The sequence below is a fragment of the Odocoileus virginianus genome, chromosome 5 (genome assembly GCF_023699985.2).
Source record: "Odocoileus virginianus isolate 20LAN1187 ecotype Illinois chromosome 5, Ovbor_1.2, whole genome shotgun sequence".
Taxonomy (NCBI): domain Eukaryota; kingdom Metazoa; phylum Chordata; class Mammalia; order Artiodactyla; family Cervidae; genus Odocoileus; species Odocoileus virginianus.
The window spans coordinates 45022244-45047701 of record NC_069678.1 but is presented as its reverse complement, the minus strand read 5'-3'; the positions used below and the strand labels follow the sequence as shown (position 1 = coordinate 45047701).

The following is a 25458-nucleotide window of genomic DNA, read 5'->3' as shown; positions in this document are numbered from 1 at the left end:
ACTGTTACCATGTCACAGACAATGGTCAGAAATTAGATAATAATTTCTGTCATGATCTAGAGCCAAAAAACTGTTTTAGTGCCTTTATGGAAATTCCATAAAATAGCAATCTCGTTTAAATTTAAAATGCAGTTCAAAATGATGTTCCTGTTTGCATGACTGATATGATTATATTAAGTTTGTTTTGTTAAATGACTTTTTGATTTAAGGATTCTGAGCAGTTTCTACTTCTAATCCTGTTTTCCTAAGAGAATTTGCTCCATTACTATTGTTAACTTGGAGATTATCTGTTATTTTCATGATAATTAAATAAATGTTTACTTTAATTCAGGGTTGAAAAAAACGAAATATCAATGGAAAAAGTGCTATCCAATTACAAAAAATTGATAGCTGTTGAAAAAAATTGATAGAGTTTTCAGAGTTATTTTTTAAAATATGAGTTAATTTAAAATCTGAGGAGATATTGTTCAAGTTGGTTATAATGGGGTGTAGAAAATATTTTAAATGTTAAAAATGGCAGATTTTATAGTAAAGGTAATTTTTTTTAAATTAGATGTTTTAGATAGGTTAGTGCCAGCTTCATTGCATGTTGCATGGTAAGAGAGAGAGCTAATCTTTAGCATCTCTCTCTTTTCTTCCTTTTCCTCTTTCTGTCTTCTCATCTACACCAGTAATTACCGTGTTTGTGATGGCTACTATAATACGGACTTACCTGGGTAAGGTAGAATGCTACATTAACAAATTTATGGCATGATTTATATTTTTACAAATCCGTCAATATCATGAATTGCCCTTAATTTTTAAATTATTTTGGAATATCTTATTTGCTAGAGTATTTTAAACTATAATATGCCTTTATTTTTTTAATTGCTTGCCTCTGCATTTTGACTTTCTTAATTTTGACTAATTTTATAAAATATATAAATGCTTTCTTATTACTTTCTATTTTAATTCTGTCTAATAATTTTGTTTCTCTTTTCTGCTTATAATGCTTTCTAGCTATGAAGATAATAAGCCATTTATCAAGTAAGATCATTAGTTAGACATGGAATGCACTGACTTTAAATCCTTTCATTCCGTCCTATTTTCTACAGTTCTTTTTTTCCTTAAGCTATTCATGATGAAATCTCTCCAAAATTATTTTATTTTGAAGTTGTTCTCATGTTTTTGTCCCATTTCAGCTAGGCTTCTTCATGCTTTAGTTATAAAACCTTAGGTTCACCTAAGATTAGTTTCCTAGAATCTGAAGTTCAGGTGTTAAGTGATTATCTGCCATTTAACCTTTCTGTATGTGTCACATTATTCAGTGTCATGAGTGCACCACAGGAATAAAAATACAGGAGTAAACTAATTAAGGACTCCTTAATTTCTTTTACCACAATGCACATAAAAGACAATAGAGTCATGGGGGTTAATTTACACCTTGTATTTTAATATAGTTTTCATACTTATTTATTCTGAATAAGAAAAGGTCATACCTGCTGTTGCTGTTTTCACTGGAGACTGCAGTACTAAATGCTATTGTTCTTTCTTTAATCAATGAAAGGTTAAAGCCAAAATGCTGTTGAATTTGAATATGAACATAGAGAAAGTCAACTGCTACTAATGATATGCTAATATTTAAGTGTGATATGTGTTGTTCTCTCATTGAATCTGTTAATAAAATTCACTTTATTTTTTCAGGTCTTGGGTGCTTGGCGCGTTCGCTCTTCTATGTCTTCTTGGCCTAACCTGGTCATTCGGGTTGCTTTTTATTAATGAGGAGACTATTGTGATGGCATATCTCTTCACCATCTTTAATGCTTTCCAGGGAGTGTTCATTTTCATCTTTCACTGTGCTCTCCAAAAGAAAGTAAGTGAAAACTTGTTCTTTGATTTGAAAATAATACATTTAATAGAGATTTTAAGTTACCATTGGCATATTATTAATAGTATCATATTTTACTCATAAATTAATTGTAATGCAAGTCAGGAGGTTCAGGCTTCACATATAAGATATGTCAACACCAGTCATCTCTTGAATCTCAATTTGGCAATATTATAAACTATATACTTATAAGATTTTTTCTTTTATGTCTACAAAAATGCTTTGTGCAGAGGGTATACAAGATAAAGAAAAATTTAAATAATCTTGTTCTTTCTCAGTATAAGGAATACAGTAGTTCAAAACAAAAATTGAGTATAAGGTTAAATGGCATAAATTTTAAAAGCAGAAGATATATAAGTATGAATATTAATGTTGCCTTTTGAGTAATTTTGAAAGAATTTAAAACCCAATAATTTCATATTTCCCATCTTATTATTTTGTCCTGATTTAATGTTAAGTGGAGTCAGCAAAAATGATTCAAAAATTAAAGTTGCAGGTGAAAAATTTTAATCTATTGTAAGATGTAAACCTAAGAGAATAAACTGGCTGCCATTTAAGTTTAAAATTTCCATGCCTTTCACTCGGTATCATCCTTTCCCTGTCTGCATATCTAATGTAGTCTTTTTATTCTGTTATTACTAGTTGGTCACTAAATTGAACAGAGAAATAGAATTGTGAAAGTGAAAACTATTAAGTTTTCAGTCCTGACAAGATGATAGTGTTGTTACTTCCATCAGTTCGGAATAAGCTATAATTTTGAGATAATGACAGTGGAATGTGCAATACTGACAGATAATGTACATTCATAGCAATATAGGCATTAGGCAAAACCAACACCAGAGGGTATTATTTGGATAAAATACCATTGTGATTGCCATTGTCTTGGTTATCTAGCATTTCAGAGCCGTTAATAGCCATTAAATGTGCAAAAATTTTTTTGATGTATCATGTCTTATTTAAATAACACTGAACTTTAACTTCCTAAATATTATACAGGTATGACCTTGTAATTACTTTGGCTTTTATATATTTTCTACATAGATGAGCAGGTTATATACATGCAGATGATCACATATTTATAACTTCTGTCAGATGTTTTTGATAAAGCATAAACTTAGCAGAAAAAGAATGACATCATCATTATTTCCTCATAGGGTTTGTGTATTAATTTTGCAGAGATCTTGCTGTGCTTGTTAATTAACAATTATCTCTTTAAGTTATTGTGTTTCACTTCATTTGAACAAGTTTTACTTAGTCTTGGATACGTCATACTGGATATTGCCATGATGAGTTGTTAGAACATAATATAAGATGATTTAGTTAAAATCATGGTTCTAACTGCTTGAGTGAGTATATTTAGACAAAGAAAATACTTTGAAAGTTCAACCACATTGTTATTTGTTCTAATAGCTATAATTAAATAAAGCTAAAAGAATGAAAATGCAAGTGCACTTAGATTTTAAAGGTCATTAGTGACTTTAATTCTCTAATTTCCCAAGGAATAAGTGTCAAGAAGTTGGTCTTTGCAGTGATAGTGGTCATAGAACTATGATCTGCAGGGAGCGGGTGTGGAGGGTTGTCAGGGGGCTTTGAATGTTTTTTGAAACCTACTAGAAAAAAATAATTTCATGTGCAGCCTTTCATCCTTCCTCCTTATAATTTCAAAGTCTGGCTGTTAGTTACATGAAGCATATTTGTATGCCAAGATATAGCTGCACAGAATCCAGAAATATCCCCCACTCCTCCTAATTCTTGACCACCTAAGTGGGGCCCTATTATTTAGCATTGCTTGGACTCCACTTTTTAAACTGTAGTCTTTCATTTAGGCCTAAGAACTTTTCTATCTATTCATATATCCAAGCTTCAGGGGAAAAGGGAAATTACGTGGGTAACTCATTAATGTGAATGGAAATTGCATAAATAGTTCCCTTATGTGCTAATGAAGTGAATAAGCATCTTAGACTCTCTACACTAAGTGTTAGAGCTAGACACATCAGAAAATGAAGAAAACATTCCATCCTAATTAATGGCATATGTATCAAAGGACATTATTTCCCTTTATTCTTGTGCCAATGTACTCTTTCATTATAAAGAAGTTACCCACAACACTGTGCAATCCAGTAAAAGAAGTTTATGTATTGACCTACCTAAGAGGACATAAAACATATGAAATTTAAATGACTGAATTACAAGTGGTTAAATGTAATTAAGCAAGGAAAATACTAAATTTTTATCCTATTTTCTTGGCATGAGATAGAAAATTGGGTTGACTAAGGCTATTGCTAGAATAAGGCTTTTAAAATATTACCATTGTATTAATTACATTTTTACAATAATAACAGGGTAGAAAGCATATTTCTACATGTTATATCACACTTTAAAATCCGAATGGACTGTCTAGTGGACAGAGGTGTTTTTCCGATTACCAATTCAATTGAATTTGATTTTGTAATCTCCACGGAAAAGGGTTAGCGGAACTTTTCATCTCCTCTGCTCATTTAATTAGAGAGCAAGAGGAGCAAGTATGTTTATATTAATCCCTTGGTCTCGTGGTTATTCCATGCAGGTACGAAAAGAATATGGCAAGTGCTTCAGACATTCATACTGCTGCGGCGGCCTCCCGACTGAGAGTCCCCACAGCTCGGTGAAGGCATCCACCACCAGAACCAGTGCTCGCTATTCCTCTGGCACACAGGTAACAAAGACTTTGACAGCATCTTTAATTAACCTTCTCTATAGAATGCCTTCTGAGACATGTTCTGTTCAGATGCACTAATTGTCTTCTCAGTAGCAAAAAATCTAGGTAGCAAATACTTGCCCTCTTTAGTTTTTTGGTTTTAATATCTTCTTAAGTATGTCTGCAAGATGTTTCTTTAGGTATAAACATCCTTTTTCGAGAGCTATACTTCTTTAAGAAGTATGTCACAATAGTTTGATATCCTAAGCTCACATAATACAGGACTCAGGGAGCATTCAATAAACATTTGTTAGTCAACCATCATCTCCACTTTAAACAAAGATGATAATTGAACATTTCTTTAAGATTAGAAGAGTAAATAATCCTTAATAAAGAAGAAACACAGCAGTATAGACTTCTTAGTTTAAGACCAGAATCAATACACTTTTTTTTTAAAGTCAAAAGATAATCCTACACAGATTGTTTAAGGTAAATCTTTGTGTTTCTTTACTGTAAGGTAAGCTTGGGAAAGCTAACATAACATGTGTCTTGCTATTTTATGTTAATAGAGTCGTATAAGAAGGATGTGGAATGACACTGTGAGAAAACAATCTGAATCTTCTTTTATCTCAGGTGACATCAATAGCACTTCAACACTTAATCAAGGTCAGTTACTAGGAAAATTTGAGTTTACTATATAAATTTTGTGCCTTTTGCCAATTTACAATATTTCTAGAGGAAACACTGACTTTTTCTCTCAAATGAGTTTATATCATAAGCTCTTTCTTAAACCTGTTGAGTCATCTTTTATCCTTTATTAAAGTACATATAAATTCTTTTTATTCAATAATGTAATGCAAAAAGTATAATTTCAAACTCCACGTTAATAGAGTAAGGCTGAAAAATGTAATTTCTGAGAACATACTTTGCCACAGATTAAAATATGTTCCTAGGGATACAAATTATTCCTTTCTAAATGTACATTTATGAACATTTTCTCTTAAAAAATTAATATAATTAGAATAACTACTGCTCACATTAAACAGTGCCAGTTTTGTAGTAAAAAATCTTATTTGTAAAATTCTTCTGTTTTTATATTTCTTTCAAAAAGTAAATGTTAAAAACATTTATAGTAACTCTTCATAAATAATTAACATACGTGAGAACTTATGAAGTAACTTTTACATTTAAATTGTTATTTTTAATGTGTCTACAATTATACTCATCACATAATCAGTATAATTCTAACTTAAATTAATATGGCAAATAAAATAACTTAACAAGATAAGGACAAGTGCATCCAGAGACACATATTCCTGAGTACAAGCTTAGTAAATTTCAATTTATTATGAAAAAAATCATATATTATTTTATATGTTCTTAGAAAGGTAATCTATCAAGTAATTTCAGTTTTGATGTACTGTTATAATATATTTGATCACAATGGAATATTAAAGACGTTTTTCATTGTTGGCATTGTTCTGATGAGATTCTGTTTTAAAATGAAAAAAGCATATGTATGGCATCAAAACCAACTTGAATTTTAAAATATTTTTAGCCAAATTACATTAGCTATGCAAAACATATGTTTGATAAGTATTGAAAGGTTTGTAATTTGTCAATTAGAATGAGTGAAATGTGTGTTTATTCCATTGCTCTGATGTTTTACCTAATTCTGTTAAGATGACTGTCAAAAAGGAAATGAATTATTCAATGATTCATTTTTGAAACCTGGCAAATAAGATCATAGAAGGAAAAGTCTTGTTACATAGAATGGGTGAATGGTCTAATATTCGTTATACGCAGTCTCTTTTTTTCCCCTCAGCATGTGTGCTCTTGCATTTACTAAGAGAAGCTTGGTGCAATGCGTCATACTTTTTACGTGTTTGTGAAAGTTGTTTTTCCTCCTGCTTGTATCAAAGTTGGTATTAACACAGATGTTTTCATGAGGGATAATCCCACACCTGTAAATCCTGAAAGTTTGAGATTCCCTCTTCTGGGCTTCAGTGGTTAGGTTTTTAATATTAAGCAGTAACATCTCGAAACATAATGTTGATCTCTGTGCATTTAATTGCCATTTTTGTTTAACAGTGATTTTGTATAAATTAGTAAATGTCATCCTCAGCAGGTGTTTACTTGGGGGACTTAGAAAGCACCTGTGAATTATTGAAATTTAACTTTCCTCTCCCCTTTCTCCTTCAAATTAGTAGTTCAAATACAGTCAGAGAATTTCAGCAGATTTTCCTTTGCCAACTTATCCACTACCCTTGATGAATACAAAAAGTACTTTACTGCAACTGTAACACTAAAACAAGAGAACTGATGTATTTTTTTCTGTTTCTTTGCTTTAGGAATGACTGGCAATTACCTACTAACAAACCCTCTTCTTCGACCCCACGGCACTAACAACCCCTATAACACATTGCTCGCTGAAACAGTTGTATGTAATGCCCCTTCAGCTCCCGTGTTTAACTCACCAGGTGTGCTTATACTTACGAATACAACTACCTTTCTTTGCTGCCAAACAGAGCTCTGATCTTTACCCTTTTTCTAGAATACTCAAGTTGCCATATATTTATTATTATATCCTTAATTTCTCAGTTGAAAAGAATTATGGTATTGCCCATGCCAGGCTTCTAAAACTGCACTATATTATAGTATAGTAAAAAATTCAGTCGTGATAGTATTTACAAATAATTATCCATGTTTTTGACACAGGTGGCATAAATCTTAATATATTATTACAGGACTGACATCACATGGTCCGAGAGCCCATCTTCAAGATTTATATCATTTAGAGGTATCCTATCTATGTAATATACTATTCAGTTGACTCTAAAGCTTGCTGACAGAGTTTGTTTCTGGCATGACTTAGCTAATAAAGATAATTTGGATGCCTAGGTATAGAAAACTGCATCCAGCATTATCAATCTAACCAAACTATAGTATAGTGCAGCTTTATGGTAGTTTTTCTTTTTGTCTTATAAAACTTTGAGAATAAAGTTAATATTAGTTAGTTTCTATCTGTAGTTATTTTGGGGGGAGGAGGACAGATTGTCACTAACCCATCCTGTATTTTATTATGTTTTCTAATAGCTTATTTATTGTAAAAATATATTTAATATTAACAGATTTTAAAAGATTTTGGTGAAAGTTATTACATAATTACTATTAGCATATAATCTTTATTTGTAATTGATATTTGCCACTAAAGTAAACACAGAACTTCGTTTCCATTTTTTTCTTGAAATTCTTTTTTAACGTAACTGCAGCTTCTCTTTTCATTCTCTTGTTTTTCTTACTTTCCTTATGCTTTCCTCTAGCAACCTACAGAGAGACAAGTATGGGAGTAAAACTTAACTTTGCCTATCAAATGTAAATTTTTTCAGCATGATTTTTAACCGGCACAATTAAAACATAAGTAGCAGTCATGAAGTAGACTCAGCGGGCAAGTGGTTCACAATTTGCAACTCACATGTTTCCAAATTCAAACAGTACATTTACATGTACTGCCTTTTGTCAGTAATAGAGGTCTGTAGCAAATGCTGTTCATACTTAAGTACATGCAATGCTGAAATAATTTGCTTCTTAAAGCCTGAGGTACTGTCAACCCGAATGCTGAATAATTGACTTATCATTTCTGCATTCCCACAGTAATCTTGCTACAGGCTGTGGAAAGTCTTCCAGTGCATTACCTGAACTTGGGCAGAAAAAGTTGCCTCTTCAAAACCAGCCAAAGATGTGCTTAGATCTGCAGTATATCATAGAAAACACCTTTTGGATTATCCAGTATATATTCTTATATTTATTAAACAACAATACAAAGAAAGAAAAATGACAAGATCATACTTCTATGGAGGAAACAAATGCTAGCAACCGATCCCCGAGTCACTGTAATTTAAAACATCAAATGTTTCCTAGTAATAGATCTTCTAAAATTTGTGGCACATATATGAATTTATAAAGCTAGTGAATCATGTCAACCAGGCTGAAGGAAGCCTTGCAAAGAACTATCATTACTTCATTTTGTTATATGTGCCACGGAGCATAATATGAACCGAATTGTCAATTTTTCAAATGTAGAAGTTGGATCAGAATTTTTAAAATAGCATGAGTCAACAATATGATCCTTCCTATTTTCTTATTTTCTGCTAATGATAATTGAGCAATTATGAGTTATTTATTGGTCGTAACATTGAGTTTTCTAGGATAATCTGCAGCTTTATAAGTGGAGTGAGCACTAAAAAGGGAAATTTCCTATTTTTTCCAAGAATTACTTTTTTTTCCTAAACTCCTCCAAGCCTTGCATACAATGCAGCAGCCTCACAGTGGTCAGTTTCATTTCAATAACATCATTTCATTCTTTTTTTTTTCCAGACCTATCTGTAGACAAGTGATTTTTTTTCTCTAGGATTTTGAGAATGAATAACCTAACTTTCCATGGTACAGACCATTTAATTTTTTCTAAAACTTTTTTTTCATCTGCCTGAGAAGCACTGTGATGTCTTAGTTTACATGTTTATGTGTCTGTAGAAAAATACAAAGAGAGCATGTTACCATATTTTTTTTCCTCCTAAACCTCTTTTCATATCTTCAGCAGACGTATCCAATCTTTCATTCCTTTAGAGACAAAAATGTATTAGCCAAGGCTGACACCCTTTTCCCATTCCACAGTTAATACTTATCCTTGGTTTAATTTCTGTGACCCATATTTAAGAAATCTCCTAACATTTCTGCGTTTAACCTCCATGCCCATGGTGTCTGTGGGCCAGTCTCGTATAGTAGACTCTGCTGGTTCATTAGAAGCTGTCACTGTGACTGATGCAAACTGCAGGGCTGCAGGCAAACTTTGACCATTAGAAGCCTGGGGCCATTGCATTAGAGTATTAGTACCAAAACAAAAGTTCAAAATCATAAGAAATATTCAATGAAAAAGCAAAAGGCTGCTATTGCTGGTAATCTAATTTGTTGAACCCTTGCTCTGACTAAGTTGCTGAGAAGCTTAGAAATTCTTCATCATGTTACAATAAATCATTTTACTTTTTTTTATATATCAGCTACTCTTAGGCCAGATAGCCTGAGCAGACAGACATGATGTGAGTTGTCCAAAGTGAGTCATTCCACCTGCTGTCTATCGTGTTGTTGGATGGTGCTTGTGGGCCCTGGTCCAGTCAGTGTGAGAGATGGCTATCTTTGTTAAACATGAATTCTTTGTGTCTGTCCATTTTTTCATTTTTTTTTTTACTTCATCTCCAGAAAAAGGAAATGTTAGAATATTGTTTAAAGAGTTGCTTGCCAGTTTTGTGGGTTTATGTTGTACATTTGCCTTCAGTTTTTGTATGTGACTTACTCCCTTTTAATTTAGTGTTGTTTAGGACAAATTCTGTTAATTTTATTTTTATAAACCATAGTCTCGTACTTTAAAATGTAAATGTCACTAATGAATTGCTTTGCATTAACTATGCAAGGGCATGGAGTGAAGTCTTCTTTGTAAGAGTGTCAGAGATTTGACCAAAAATCAATTGATATATACTGTCTCCTCAAAATTGATAAACCAACATTCTGTATGCCCTCTTCCCTCCCCAGAAAACAGTATTATTTTTTCACACTTGTTCCTGTTATCTAAGGGGTTGCAACTGTTTACAGTTGGGAACGCGGGAAAGCCTGACACTTTCCAAGTGTTAGCTTTCGAATACAACTTTGTCCTGAACGACATTAAAAAGTTTTGTTCTAAAGAAGTAACGATCCTCTCATCAGGAACAGAGACAGTAATGGAACCCCTCCCTTTTCTGTTTCAGGACATTCACTGAACAATGCCAGGGATACAAGTGCCATGGATACTCTACCGCTAAATGGTAATTTTAACAACAGCTACTCACTGCGCAAGGGGGACTATAATGACAGCGTGCAGGTTGTGGACTGTGGACTAAGTCTGAATGATACCGCTTTTGAGAAGATGATCATTTCAGAATTAGTGCACAACAACCTACGGGGCAGCAGCAAGGCTCACAACCTCGAGCTCACACTACCAGTCAAGCCTGTGATTGGAGGGAGCAGCAGCGAAGATGACGCTATTGTGGCAGACGCCTCATCTCTAATGCATGGTGACAATCCTGGACTGGAGCTCCATCACAAAGAACTCGAGGCCCCGCTCATCCCTCAGAGGACTCACTCCCTTCTGTACCAACCCCAGAAGAAAGCAAAGCCCGAGGGGACTGACAGCTATGTATCCCAGCTGACAGCCGAGGCCGAGGACCATCTCCAGTCCCCCAACAGAGACTCTCTGTACACAAGCATGCCCAACCTCAGAGACTCTCCCGATCAGGAGAGCAGCCCCGACACGGAAGAAGACCTGCCTCCGTCCCGGAGGAGTGAGAACGAGGACATCTACTATAAGAGCATGCCAAACCTTGGAGCTGGCCACCGGCTTCAGATGTGCTACCAGATCAGCAGGGGCAACAGCGATGGGTACATAATCCCCATTAACAAAGAAGGGTGTATTCCAGAAGGAGACGTCAGAGAAGGACAAATGCAGCTGGTGACAAGTCTCTAATAGTGCCACCAAGGAATTCCAGAGGCCACACACAAGTAGTGAATACAGACAGACTCCATTGGCCCTACGCAGCTCCCTGAAACTCCGCTTGAAGAGATGGCCCTGTTGACCTGTGGTTCTCCAGTGTAAAAAAAAGATGACTGAACCTTGCAGTTCTGTGAATTTTTATAAAACGTAAAAAAACTTTGTATATACACAGAGTATACTAAAATGAATTATTTGTTACAAAGAAAAGAGATGCCAACCAGGTATTTTAAGATTCTGCTGCTGTTTAGAGAAATTGTGAAACAAACAAAACAGAACTTTCCAGCCATTTTACTGCAGCAGTTTGTGAACTAAATTTGTAAATATGGCTGCACCATTTTTGTAGGCCTGCATTGTATTATATACAAGACGTAGGCTTTAAAATCCTGTGGGACAAATTTACTGTACCTTACTGTTCCTGACAAGACTTGGAAAAGCAGGAGAGATATTCTGCAGCAGTTTGCAGTTGACTGCAAACCTTTTACATTAAGGCAAAGATTGAAAACATGTTTAACCACTAGCAATCAAGCCACAGGCCTTATTTCATATGTTTCCTCAACTGTACAATGAACTCTTCAAAAATGGCTAAAGAAATTATATTTTGTTCTATTGCTAGGGTAAAATAAATACATTTGTGTCCAACTGAAATAGAATTGTCATTAAAAATAATTTTAAAGAGTTTGAAGAAAATATTGTGAAAAGCTCTTGGTTGCACATATGTTATGAAATGTTTTTTCTTACACTTTGTCATGGTAAGTTCTACCCATTTTCACTTATTTTCCACTGTATACAGTGTTCTGCTTTGACATGTTAGTCCTTATTCTTACATTTAAATTTCTTATTGCCAAAAGAGCGTGTTTTATGGGGGGAAAACTCTTTGAAGCCAGTTATGCCATGCCTTGCACAAATGTGGTGAAATCTAGAAAAGGTTGTGTGTCACCCCTGTTTGTTCTTGAACAGGGGGCAGCGAGGGCACTGGGCACTTCTCACAAACTTTCTAGTGAACAAAAGGTGCCTATTGTTTTTTAAAAAATGAAATAAAACATAAATATTACTCTTCCATATTCCTTCTGCCTATATTTAGTAATTAATTTATTTTATGATAAAGTTCTAATGAAATGTAAATTGTTTCAGCCAAATTCTGCCTTTCTTTTCATCCCTTTGTGTAAACCTGTTAATAATGAGCCCATCACTAATATCCAGTGTAAAGTTTAACACGGTTTGACAGTAAATAAATGTGAATTTTTTCAAGTAGTTAACGTGCACTTTTATGTATGACATATAATTGGCTTTAATGCATGGCTATTTTGCCACCCAGCTCACCTTGGGTATACTAGGTCCTTTCACGATATAACCCACGAATATGCAAAAGAATACACTTCAGCTGCCTGATGGTTCTATATGCTGAAAAGAATATATTTGTATTCTAATTGCCAATTACCAGTGCACAAAATCTGGCAGATAGGTTTCAGTAGGGAAGTATACTGAAAGTACTTGTGTTCGTTGCATTGCAACAGAGCCAAAACAAATAAAAATGAAAAAAAGGAGATGCATTGGAAATTCTCCAAATCTAAAGAAAATTTTTCATCAGTATTGAGAAGAAAATTCTAAAACATACTTTTAGAGTTTGAAGATTATAAGTATTCCTATAGGCAGCTACGGATGACGATGTTTTTTATCATGGGAAGGTTCAAAAACCATTTAATTGAATCTCAACAAATAGATTTTTCCTGTCTACATCATCAGCATTTATACCAAATTCTTCTAAAGCTTATTGGTTCTCTCAAGTGCTTCCACCAATTTAGAAATCACTTTATTTCATGTGGACACGCTTAGTCATGCCTATTTAAAAAGAGTAATAAGAAAAACATTTTAAAGCATACTTATCTAAATGTGAATGTAGTAAGGTAGATACTATGTAATAAAATATTATCAATATTTAGTAGGGTCACAATGGAGGAGTGTATTCACATATGGTTAATTCCTAACAAGTTGGAGATTGACCATAAAAATTATGTTAATATTCAAACAGATTTAACTGTCCTCTGAGAAGGGTATTCATAGTTCCTTGGGTAAAATTCTGCAGGAATTTATAAACCTTTATCTACTAGAAGAGGACATTATATAATCAAGCATTTTAATATTCTGTTTTGTTATATATTATCCTGTGTGAATGTGAAATTTTACAATGTAATATGATCTGTACTTCCTAGTATACAGGCCAGCTATGATTAGGTTGGTTCAGTGATGAGTTGACAAAAAAAAGGCAGCACTGATTATTCAATTTATAGTATTTCTCTTGAGGCTGTTCTAAAACTGGTATGACGTGAACTAGTGCAGAAGCACTTGGTACTTAACTGGTTAATGTTCTCTTCAGCATAGATAATTTATAAGTCTTCATAACAGAATACAATTTGGAAGCTATCATTCATCTTGGCTGCTGAAAGAATCTCTTTAAAATGAATTTTCTTTTAAAAATATATAAATGTTGCCTTAAATTCTATCCAGGATTCTCCCTAATACAGATTAATTTCTTAGGTTTAAAATTATTAATCTATTGACTGATGTATTGTCAACCCAGTAGTTTCTTTGGGTCTGTCCAGACTTCACCTGGATATACAATTTCCACATTCTTAATTGTTTCTCTTTGTAGTAGTAAAAACCGTGAATTTTTATAAAGTCACATTATTACACCTTATCTCAGGGACAGTTACTCAACTGGCCTATTAATAATAAGGAATGGTTTTTATTTATTTTAGATTTGGCTTGATAAATGTAAGTCCAGATTGATCACTTTTATTTTAAAATATCGACTTGTGTTTGTTCTCTTCACCAGTAGAAAAAAAATTATTACTTGTACGTCTGTATATATTCATCTTATGGCCTTTCAAAATTATTTATGTGGAAGACAATCCCTTAGAATCCATAGTTAAATATGTCAGCAGCTCAACTCATCCACATTCATTTGAGCCTAATTATATATATTAACCAGAAAAACAACAGCGACAATTATTTGACAGAAAGTCACTGTCACTATGCTTCCCTCTGGAAGAAGCATCAGACGCAAATTCAGTGCCCAATATTAAGAGAAAAAATCATGTGCACTTGTTATATGGGTGTATTCAGGATGCTTGCTTTATGTATGTATTTAAATGATAAATGAGAAAATGTAATTTTCCATCAGTTTAATTTTGAACCTCAGGCTTAAGGCTGACCTTTAAGATGTTCTCGTGGGATAGAGTGTTTTGTAAAAAACTTCAACTTAGTAAAATCTTTATTGCAGTTATACCCTTCTAAGTAGAAAAACTTAATGCATACAAGTTGAATTTCTGAAATGAAACAGCTCTTCATATTTTATTGATACTGAAATTTTCTTTAAAGGCAATAATCCCTGCAGTGTTTTAAAAATAAAACTTAGTACCAAGATTTCACATGGTTCTGTGTTCCACATATTTCTCTTTCCATGAAATTGTTGTGTTAAATCTCAAACATTATGGAAGGTTGAATATAGATGAACATTGCTTCACTGTGTAATACAATTAGTATGCTTTTTGGTGAAAATCACATGCTTCCTGCTAGTGAGTATCAAGTTGATTGCGAATAGCCCTTCGATAGCATGTGTTGGCAGCCTGGAACGTTAGTGCTCAAGGGTGAGTGAATACTAGTGGGTTTGGAGGTTAACTTATGACCGTCCTAATTATCATTTGAAGGGTATAAAATACAAATTTTCTGTCATGTCATTCTGAGTCTTTCTCCAAATGATTGTAGGGACACATTATGTTACCAAACAGAAATGCACCAAACAGAAAAACTTGAATGTCTAAAGATACCACATTTTTAACCACCATGTATTTTACGCACTTTACTAGTACTTTGTTCCAAAAGGTATGGGGACTAATGGAAATTTCTGGACATTATCCAACTTCATTTCAAAGCGCTATGGGCACTGAGCTTTCAAGGCCACATATCTCTATCAGAGGGCATTAATAAGAAGCTGTAAGTGCACCATGTAATTAGATTAATTAAATATACTGTAAGTGTTTTTCAAATATTGGCAATAGACCACCCCTCATCTCTTAATAAGGCTTTTTTTGAGCCTCCCTCCCTCTCCTGGTGGTGGTACTGTTTACTGAGTGTGAAGTTTCTCAGAAAGAAGCCTTTCAGACATCAGGTTGACTTTTAAAACCTATTGTTTTAACTTATATATTTTTTCTGAATTCATGCATTGTGAAATGCTGTTAGGTGTGCTAGCACTTAACATTATAAATCACTGTATGAAATAAGAAACAACAAAACAGGTAACCCAATATAACAGAGCTAACCAAACCCTTTACCATGGAAAAAAAAAAATTGCCCCATGAAGCTTTCACACGTTTTTCTACTACGTGTTTATTAAAGCTCTTAGAAATGTTTAAAAGGCATAGTTAATATCTTAAGTAAACCAATGTTGGGTGAGAATAAGAGACTAGTGATGAATGATCAATTTTTGAATGGTTTTCTGAATATATTTTTCATAAGCATTTTTTAATTGTATGTCAGAACTAAGCTTTTAAAAAGCGTTTTGGCAGTCAGAGCAACATGGCTTTTTTGTTTGATTTTATTAGGCAAAAAATGACTAATCTTTTGATCTTTTCTTAGAAAGCTGACAGCTACTATATAGAACACCCAGGAACAATGATAGGTATCAGAGGTATTGATTAGATGAAAGACTCATTTATGTTTCTCTCCTGAAATATCAATCTTAATAAACAGACGGCTTTTCACCAAAACATAGCAGTAGTACATAGTAAAGGCTTTTAACACTGTAATAAAGAAGCTACAAAACAAAATTGCTGCCTAACTTTTAAAGATATCTCAGACTAAATGATTTTGTCCCATTTAATACTTTTCATAATATTGCAACAAAATTAAAAGTACTAGCACCTACCATTTAATAAATGCTTCATACATGCCATACTCTGAACTAAATACTTTAAATACTAAATACTTTATTGCACTTAATCCCTTAACAGTCCTCTGAGAAGGGTGCTTATTATCCACTTTTGCAAAAGAAGAAAAATAATCTGCTCGAGACCTCTCAGCTGGTGATGGCCAACCTGCGCTAGCATCTGTTTGGCGCTAGAGTTTGTTTAGCCAACATGTACCACCTCAAGTCTCACTCACGGTCCCAGGCCTACCTCTTGTACCTCATGGACTGCTTCTCTGCTGGTAGTTAGAGAAGCTTGTTTGTTTTGAATCCATAGAGTTATAAAAGAAAATGCAGTTTAAAAAAAAGTTTAAACAGGTCAAAGAGTTTCAGAGGAAGATACCCCAGCTAAAAGATAGTTATTTACCTCAGATTTTAGAAGTGGGGCTGTTAGCTAGGTGGTAGTCAGATGTAAAGTTTATTAGTTACTGATTTGCTCCCTCTGGAACTAACTTAAAAGACAGTCATGAAGCAGTTGTAGTAGGAAAAAAAAAAAATCACAAGATTTTAAGTCAGGTAATCCTTACCTGATAAATAATACTGGTTGACCCAGTCAATCTAATCAACAACCACAAAAAATGAGAAACAATTTATTCATGTACATGCTTTTTATTTTCTTTCAAAACTGAGCCATAACTATAATGAAAAAGGCATGTGAAAAATCACAATATTTGATTTCTCTTCAGTTCTTTTAAAAATTAATAGTTATGTTAAATAGTGTGTCTGTTTGAGAGAGAGAGGGTGCATATATGTGCATTTCAAACAGGACATTTCAAATTCACAGTCTAAGTTTGTCTTTAACATTTGGCCAGAGAACTTTCCTGTGAACAATGAAGAGTTTGGACTAAAATAGTACTTCCTCCCCCCCCCCCCCCAAAAAAAAAAAAAAGTGTTCTGCAGAGCCTTGGAATTGTGTCGAGCTCAGGACAAGCAGATTAGGGATTCTTTGAGTTAAGCTGTTGCCTGTCTTTTACAGACAGGCATTATACTGAGCTTTATGATTTATTGCATTTGTTCTCACAGCTGTGGAGGGTAAGTGTTTTTACAAGTGAGGAAGCTGAGCCCCTACGTACGTCACCTTAACCAACTGCACAGCTGTGGGTGAGAATTGGATCTTACCTGGGTGCCCAAGCCAGACTCCTGGATTCTGCCTCTGGGGAGCGCCTGGCCCACCCAAGTTCCCTGGGGCTCTCCCAGAGTAAGGGCCACAGAGCTGTGTGTTCTCACTTTCTAGGGAGCTGCTCATTACCTAGCTGGCTCTGGGTGATGGTGATAAGGGAGACAGCCCAGTGGGCAGGAGGCCTTGTGCTCTGGGTTCCTGCCCCCTTGCCCCAGCCGCTGCAGCTGAGGATTGTCTGTCTGCACAGCCTTGCTGGGCCTCACTTCTGTCCCCCTTCATTCTTTCTCTCCTCTGATTCTTTGCTCTTCAAGTTTGTTGTTTTTAATTTTCCCTTGCTTTTTTGTGTGTGTTATTTACTTGATTTTAAAACATTTTATCTATCTACTTTTATATAACATTTCATAGATTTTAGCCTTTTTTCTTACTAGAATGTATTTTAGTCTGGATTTCCTCTTTCATCACATTGTCTTCTGATTCTTTTAAAAATCTGGCTTTAAAAAAATACCATATGTTTTATATTATTTTTTAGTCTTAACCATTACTCTTTATTGGAATATAAGGTTTCTTACATTCAAATTTCTCCTCAATTTTACTTTCCAGTTTCCTTCTAGTTTTCCTCTTAACACTTCACATTCTTTAAAAATTTTGAAAGTCCCTATTTATTTTTAATTTTTCTTTCTTTCCTTTTTTCTTTTTTAATAGTTAGCAAGAGTTATAACCACAAAGATAGTAGCATTGAAAAGTCTCCAGTGTTTCAGTCTTACTTGTTATTCTTATATATTTATCCCAATTTTAGTGTTCATTTTATATGGTAAGATATTCATATAAATAATGAAGTAGAGGTATTAACGGTTATGGAAACTTTGGATTCACATAGACATAGGTTTAAGCCTTTGCTGTCTCTTGGGCAGGTTACTTAACCTCTCTCAAATTGTTTCCTCCTCCGTAAAATTGGAATCAGCCTACCTTGCCAAGGGTTGCTGTGCGGATTAGAAGTAATGTATGTAAAGTGCCTTAGCACAGCTCCTGGCACGTGATAGGCACTCAATAGATAGTAGCTTTTTTTTTTTCCTTTCAGAAGATACTGTGAGTAGCATAAACATCTCATGACTTTGAGTTTTGTAAAACTAATCAGTCATCAGGACTTCAACTGGATTGTCATTATCTGCCTGAAGCCATGTGGACCGGCTATATCAATAACACTTTTATGAACAATGCAGGTACAGCCACCAGGCTTCCTGCTCTAGGGGATGAACGGCTGTAGGGAGCACTCGGGCTGCAGGGATCCAGGTTGATGAGAGCCAAAGGGATGAGTCTCCTGGAATATTATTATATTTTAGTTAATTAAAAAATATTTGTCTTATGCAAAGAAGTTTTTCAGTTTTCCTACTTCTCCACTTTCTCCTTTGCCTTGTCATTCTTTCTTACAAGTAATAGACAAGTCTCTTGCTGCTTTTCCTTAATAAATACTGATTAAGTATTTATTGCATGTTCATGCATAAAAGTAAGTGGTGGAACACAGAAGTGAAGGATGTCCCTGCCCTTAAATTAATGATGTTGATAACTAGTATATATTGATCTGTACCTATTTGCCAAGTTCTGAACTTAAACCCTTCATGAATATTATTTCATTTAAAATTATAATTTTTATAATAATTCCATGATGCAAAAACTATTATTGTCTACATTTTATAAGTGAGGAAAGTGAGGCTTAGTATAATGAAGTAACATGCTTGAAAATTAAAGGGATATTTAAAAGGATAATTACAATAAGATAAAGATATAACTATTGTGTACTCAGAAAAGCTTTGTTCAAGAGATAGTACTGGAGGTGTGTTTAGAAGGATAAGTAAAGTTTTCTGAGTGAACTTAGTAGAAAGCATTCTAGATGTATGGAAAATTATGTGAAAGGCAAACAGGTTTGAAAAAGCAGGAGATGATTTGAGTGAGAAGTTCAGTGAGGCTGGAAAAGTATAATGTTGTGTACCAAAAGTCTGGGACGATAGATTAAGGCCAGATTGAGAGGGGCCTGGAACATCCTGTGGGTGCTGAACCTGGTGTCTGCTATTTTATGCCCATGTTGAAAGAGGGAAGGGGAATTAGTACTAGTGTACAGTGAGTTCTCTTATGTGCTTTATTTATATTATTTCATGCCTTATTTATTATACAGTGTTTCACTTAATTTTCACAATCATACAAGGAAGTAGTCCATTGTTACCATCATCATCTTTACTTAAAATATACAAATTACAATGGTAGCTCTTTCCAAATTGTCACAAAATGAGCACACCAATGTAATTAATACCCAGAACAGAAAACAGTATGGAAGAGCAGAAGCTACCTTATTTCCTCTTCCAGGCATGAAACCGCCAAGAGTAACGCTACCTGACCTAACACCATCGATTCACCTGGACAGTTTTTAAATGTTATAAAGTGGAATATTGCACTATATAATATTTTATGTGGTTTCCTTTGTTCAACGCAATGCTTGTGAAGTACATTCATGCAGCTGTAGTCCATTCGTTTTCATCGCTGAATAATGTTGCCTTGATGACTGTATCTTATATTATTCACCCAGCTTAAGAGTAGTTATTTTTATCTGTCTTTCACAAATGATAAAACTTCAAAAGTTAATTAAGGAGTTTTAAATCACAGAACTAGAGAGTGCCAGAACTAAGAATTGGATCCAGTATCATCTTATTCTAAAGCCCAAAAGGCAATATAATATGGAATTTGAAACATCCAATCTCTAGGTGACAATAATTGATTGAGTGCATTACACAATAATTTATCATTTTCCAGGTGCTTTTCTAGCTGCTGAGGGCATAGTAAGGAACAGAGCAGACTCCATCCTAATAAACTTTTAGACCAGAGGATAACATTAGCTACCAAAAAGTACTATGAAGAAGAATAACACATATAGGATGCTGAGTGTATGTATAGCAGTCCCTGTTCTAAGCATTTTGCCTGTATTACTTCATGCAATTTCAAAACACATTCAAGAGATAGGTACCATAGGTGTTCTCATGACCCTAATTTTACAGATGAGGATACTGAAGCATGGGCTTTCCAGTGGCTCAGTAGTAAAGAATCCTCCTGTCAATACAGGAGACATGGGTTCCATCCCTGGGTCCGGAAAATCCCCTGGAGAAGGGCATGGCGACCCATTCCAGTATTCTTGTCTGGGAAATCCCATGGACAAAGAACCCTGGTGGGCTATAGTCCATGGGGTCACAAAAGGGTCAGACACGACTTAGCAACTAAACAACAGAAATGCTGAAGCATGGAGAACTCAAGTACCCTGTCTATACCCCACAGTTAATAAACAGAGGAGTCAGGGTTCAAATCCAGAGTTTGGCTCCAGAGCTTGTGCACATAGCACAGTCATCTGAAGGGTGAATGACAGAGAACTCTGTAGCAAGAAGGCGGAGAGAGGGAGGGTGCTGGGAAAGCCTCCCTGTGAAGGCCCTCCCAATATGAATATGGTGAGAAGGTATTTGGTTGAAGATCTTGAGAGAGACGATCTCACATATAAGGAGCAGCAAGTCAAAAGGTTCTGAATGAGGGATTAGCTTGGCATGTTTAAGTTCAAAAAGGAGGAGAATGAAGAGAACTGAGGTCCTGGCCAATTCCAGACTGGCAACTATAGAGACGTGGGTTAAAATATCACCTTCACATTTTTCTAGGTGTTGTTTTTCTATGTTGCTATTTCCTAATCAACTGCATTGGCCTCTTCTGAAGAATAAATGTAGTGATCTGTCATATAAAAACTTAGAAGTCTGATAAGACAAGTTGTAAGTGTTCAAAACTTTGTTTTTTCTTGTCCTTGCTCTCCCATGGACAACCAGAACAGCCATTTCTACGCCTACAGTGGTGTGCAACCAGGAATTGCTGGATGTGTCGATAGCTTGTGAAAGAATGTGACTGACTCATATTTTCTAGGAATTTCCTGCCTGCTCTTTGTCATTACTGATTGCAAAGCACCAACTGGGATTTGCATCATCACAAAGGGCATCTCAGTTCAGAATCCTTTCCACGTTCAGGTAGCAGGTGTGATAAGGGTCAGAAAGAAAGGAGAGGAGGACAGAAACAGCAGCAGGCCAAGTGAATCTTTACCAGGACAGATTTGAAGCCCCAAATTGCTAGGAGTCTGTCTGAGTGTGTTTCAAAGGAGAATACTGACTCTTTGGGAGTTCTTACTTTTAAGACAGGATGCACTGTTTCAAGGTGAGACAATGTTATGTGCTGCTCGTTGGGTGAACCTGTTCTAATTATATGCCTCCTTGATTGTTGTTTGGCAGGTTGATTAGAATCATATTCAAGACATTTGTAGATCATAGTTCCTGGACACTTCTATAAGTTAGCAAATCAACTGTGATTTATCCCTGGAATTATTGGTTAGGGATGGCTTCTTTTCTTCAATGCATGTTCTCTCTAGCTTATAATTTTAATTAGTGCTTGCTCCCAGTTCACACTGAGAATAGGGATGATTGTCAATCTGGCACTGAAGTACAGCCTGAGCTTGTAATGCAACTTTGACTTTTGCATTCAGATTCCTTAATCGATGTGGGATGTAAAATAAGGGAAACTGCTGAATTAAAGTCCCAGTGCAATAGGAAACTGACTAGCCCTTCTATTTAGGAGGTGAACTAGATTCCTGATAGGCAAAGCTGAATTTTCCAATCCAGGTATCCTTATCGACCAGGCCCAGTTCTGGGTAGATCTTCCTCTCCCCGCAGTCTGACCCAGCTGCACGTGACTAGACCCCCAGAAGGCCCAGGGCCACTGGGGGAATCTGCGGTCAGCCGTGGCTGTTGCTTGCAGCTTCTGAAGAAAGTGACTCGTGGCCATCACTGGGGCAGCTTTTGCTGCATAGATTGCTTCCTTATCTTTCCACCTGCCACACAGAGACATCGCATGTTCTCCCTTTTTTCTTCTACACTGGGGGAAGCAAGCAGAGCCTTCCTTGGCATTTCTCTTACCTTTTGTGGCAAATGTCTGGGTAAGAGGGAAGTACAATTTCTTCCTGAAAATGTAAAATAACTACAGAAAACCTCCTTTGAATTTCCGATTATCCTTTCTTCCCAAGATAATACCATATTGTTTCTTGAAAGACCTAGTATCTTGAACAAGATAATTATATTCTTCCCAATATTCAAGTAGAATGTTCCCTCTGTGAAATACAAGAGAGCTACCTATTTCAGAAAGATTTAAGTTCAAATTTAATCACTCTGTCTCTTAACTTCAAGTGAAATTTAATTATCATCGCCTCAACATACATCGACTAATATACAAACGGTGCCAATGAAAGCAGAAAAGTGAGAATGTATGCTGAAGAAAAATAAAACAGCTGAGAGGAGTTTGATGGAAGTTTGAAAGCTTCAAGAATGCAATCTGTTTCATTGAGTTCAAGCTCTTTTCTTCCTGAAAATGCAATTGGTATTAAAATATAATATTGCTTGGCAGTGCAAGTATGAATATTTAACGGTAACAAGTTGATGCAGTGTAAATGTTCCTCGACCCAGCTTTAACAGAATTTTGTAAGGAAGACTTTCATGAAATGAAAGGAAGTGTTTGAAATGACATAGAATATCCTTGAGGATTTTAAACACCCACTAAATCTTAGAGAAGGCTGTTTTTTCATAGAGTTGAGCTTTTAATTATCAGAAAACCAGTGTATACTTTTCCCTAAACAAACTGTCCAGGTAAGGAAAGATTTTTTTTCTGACTAAAATGAATGCTTTGATATTTGTTGTATTAGTCAAGCCTCTCCAGAGAAATAGAACCAATAGGATGTGTATATAATATACATAGGAAGAGATTTATTTTTAGGGATTAGCTCATATGACTGTGGAAGCTGGAAAATCCAAAATCAACAGGGTGGGCAGGCAACCAGGAGACCCAGGGAAAAGCTGATACTGCACTTTAAGTCAGAAGGTCATCAGGCTCAAAAATTCCCTCTTGCTCCAGAGAGGTCCATTTTTGCTCTGTTTGCACCTTCAGCTCAGGTAGATAGAGCCCACTTCCCTTACTTCTCAGTGACAACAAAATAAAATTTGAGGGTTGACATTTCAAAGGTCTCATGATCTGACCCCACTCGCCCCAGACAAACTGTTGACGTGAGCTCCATGCCTGCCTCCACTAGTTTCTAATTAAGTTACTCAGTGTCTCATCCCCAGACCTAGCCCACCCTAAATCCTGCCCACCATCCTACTTCAGAAGGTTCTCTGACTTACAGACACAATGATCTATACTTTAACAAACCCTCCAACCTACTATTATCTGTGCCAGGAATTTTGTTTCAGTGTAAGTGAAAGTTAAACACTTTAATATCTGCATTTCTTATTTGTGACTTTTAACTCCAATAGAATATGATTTCCATTAGAGCAAGTAGCTTGCTTACCTTTCCTCCCTGGTATCCCAGTTTCTAGCAGAGTTCTTGATGCAAACTGAACATGCATTAAATATTTGTATATAAGGAACATGCGTGCTTAGTCACTCAGTCATGTCCAACTCTTTGCAACCCTTTGGATTGTAGCCTACCAGGATCCTCTGTCCATGGGATTTTTTTTCAGGCAAGAATACTGGAGTGGGTTGCTATTTCCTCCTCTAAGGGATCGTCCCAACCCAGGGATTGAACTGTGTTTCCTGTGTCTCCTGAATTGCAGGCAGATACTATACCAGTTGAGCAATTGAGGAGGCCCCATATATGGAACATATATATTAATAAACTTTGGTTTCTGGCAGTGGAGGTCTAGATATCCTGAGTGGCTCTCTCACTGAACATAGTTCAAAACACTAAACAAAATGTTTTAAAATGCATGAATGAGCTAGCCAGAAAGTAAAGCAAAAAACTAAGAGAAAGAATCTATAGAGATAAACTAATCCAAGCTGAATGCTTAAAACAAGGGCTAGTACTGAACCTGGGCCATTCAGTTGTCATGGTACACTGAGGACAGGCATCAGAGGCAATGCCCAGGGACCTCTCCTTAGAACGCATGCCAGAACGTATGCCTGCAAGTTCGCTCTTATGTAGGTTTGCACCTCAGGCTTTTATTGGGAAATCTCAAGCCTGAAGTTATTTTAGAATGGGCGTGAGTATATAAAACAATCATGAAAAGTTGATGCTCCTTAATTATGCATCCCTAAACCATTCAGAACACCAAGGGGCTTATCATCTACTGTTCAGGCCTTGCTTTTGGATGCGGCTTCAGAACTAAATGCACAATTGTTTCTCTTTCCAAATCCATCAAAGAAAGCAAAAAGAATATTGAAATGACAAGTACCTTGCATTCTGGGAGGTACAGTGCATATGTACATAAGTCATGCACTTTTCATAGCCGGAGTCAGGCAGAACCATATCAGTACATCCTGGAAGCAGTTATTTTTCATGAATCCCACTGGCTTCCTAGGCGGCGGGAGAGGTAAGAGACATGGGTTCCATCCGTGGATCAGGAAGATCCCCTGGAGGAGGGCATGGCAACTCACTCCAATATTCTTGCCTGGAGAATCCTATGGACAGAGAAGCCTGGTGGGCTACAGTCCACGGGGTCACAGAGTTGAACACAACTCAAGTGACTTAGCATGCATGCACCACGCTGAAACAACAAAGATCCTGGTATTGCCTGATCTTGCCTCAGTCAGGAGTGTTGTTTCTCAAGAATACATGTAATCATTGGGATTTGGGCTAGGAATTATTTGTATCAACCTGTCCACCAATTGAGAAGCTCAAGAAATAGCTTCTAGAAAGGAAAATGATCATGGTTGGCAGTCATACATGCCAGTGAGTATATGAGAAGAATAATGTGGCCCTATGATAAAATGTTAGAGCAGAGGGGGAAAAAAAATCAGGCTTCTCTCTTATTTTTAGGTTTAAGAAAAATAATTTATTTTGGCTGTACTGGGTATCTGTTGCTGCTCAGGCTTTTCTCTAGTTGTGGCGAGAGGGGGCTACACTCCAGGTGTGGTACATGGGCTTCTCATTGCATGGCTGCTCTTGCAGCGCATGGGCTCCAGGGTGCACAAGCTTAAGTAGCTGTGGCACGTGGTCTCAGTAATTGTGGTTCCCTGGCTCTAGAGCACAGGCTGACAGTTATGGCCCGTGAGTTAGCTGCTCCATTGCATGTGGGATCTTCCTGATCCAGGGATAGAACCCATGTCTCCTGCATTGACAGATGGATTCTTTGCCACTGAGCTACCAGGGAAGCCCCTTATTTTCAGTTTTGAAGATGAGAAAAGTTCTGGAGATGGA

At 35.8% G+C, this 25458-nt stretch overlaps 1 protein-coding gene across 35 annotated transcripts in view; it reads left to right on the top strand.

Annotated features, from left to right (window-relative positions):
- Nucleotides 1-12183, top strand: part of ADGRL2 (adhesion G protein-coupled receptor L2) — a 662542-nt gene extending 650359 nt beyond the window's left edge. For 10 of the 35 annotated variants that reach the window (XM_070467841.1, XM_070467840.1, XM_070467843.1 and 7 more), the window contains 8 exons: nucleotides 672-716; nucleotides 1000-1026; nucleotides 1684-1852; nucleotides 4434-4562; nucleotides 5114-5210; nucleotides 6896-7024; nucleotides 7868-7885; nucleotides 10343-12183. In XM_070467841.1, the coding sequence (XP_070323942.1) occupies nucleotides 672-716; nucleotides 1000-1026; nucleotides 1684-1852; nucleotides 4434-4562; nucleotides 5114-5210; nucleotides 6896-7024; nucleotides 7868-7885; nucleotides 10343-11097 (1369 nt within the window). In that variant the 3' untranslated portion in view covers nucleotides 11098-12183. Of the gene's footprint in view, nucleotides 1-671; nucleotides 717-999; nucleotides 1027-1683; nucleotides 1853-4433; nucleotides 4563-5113; nucleotides 5211-6895; nucleotides 7025-7262; nucleotides 7345-7867; nucleotides 7920-8921; nucleotides 8988-9601; nucleotides 9655-10342 lie in introns of all 35 variants that reach the window. The other 25 variants (XM_070467850.1, XM_070467848.1, XM_070467849.1 and 22 more) reach the window with 19 other exon arrangements.
- Nucleotides 12184-25458: the final 13275 nt, after the last annotated feature.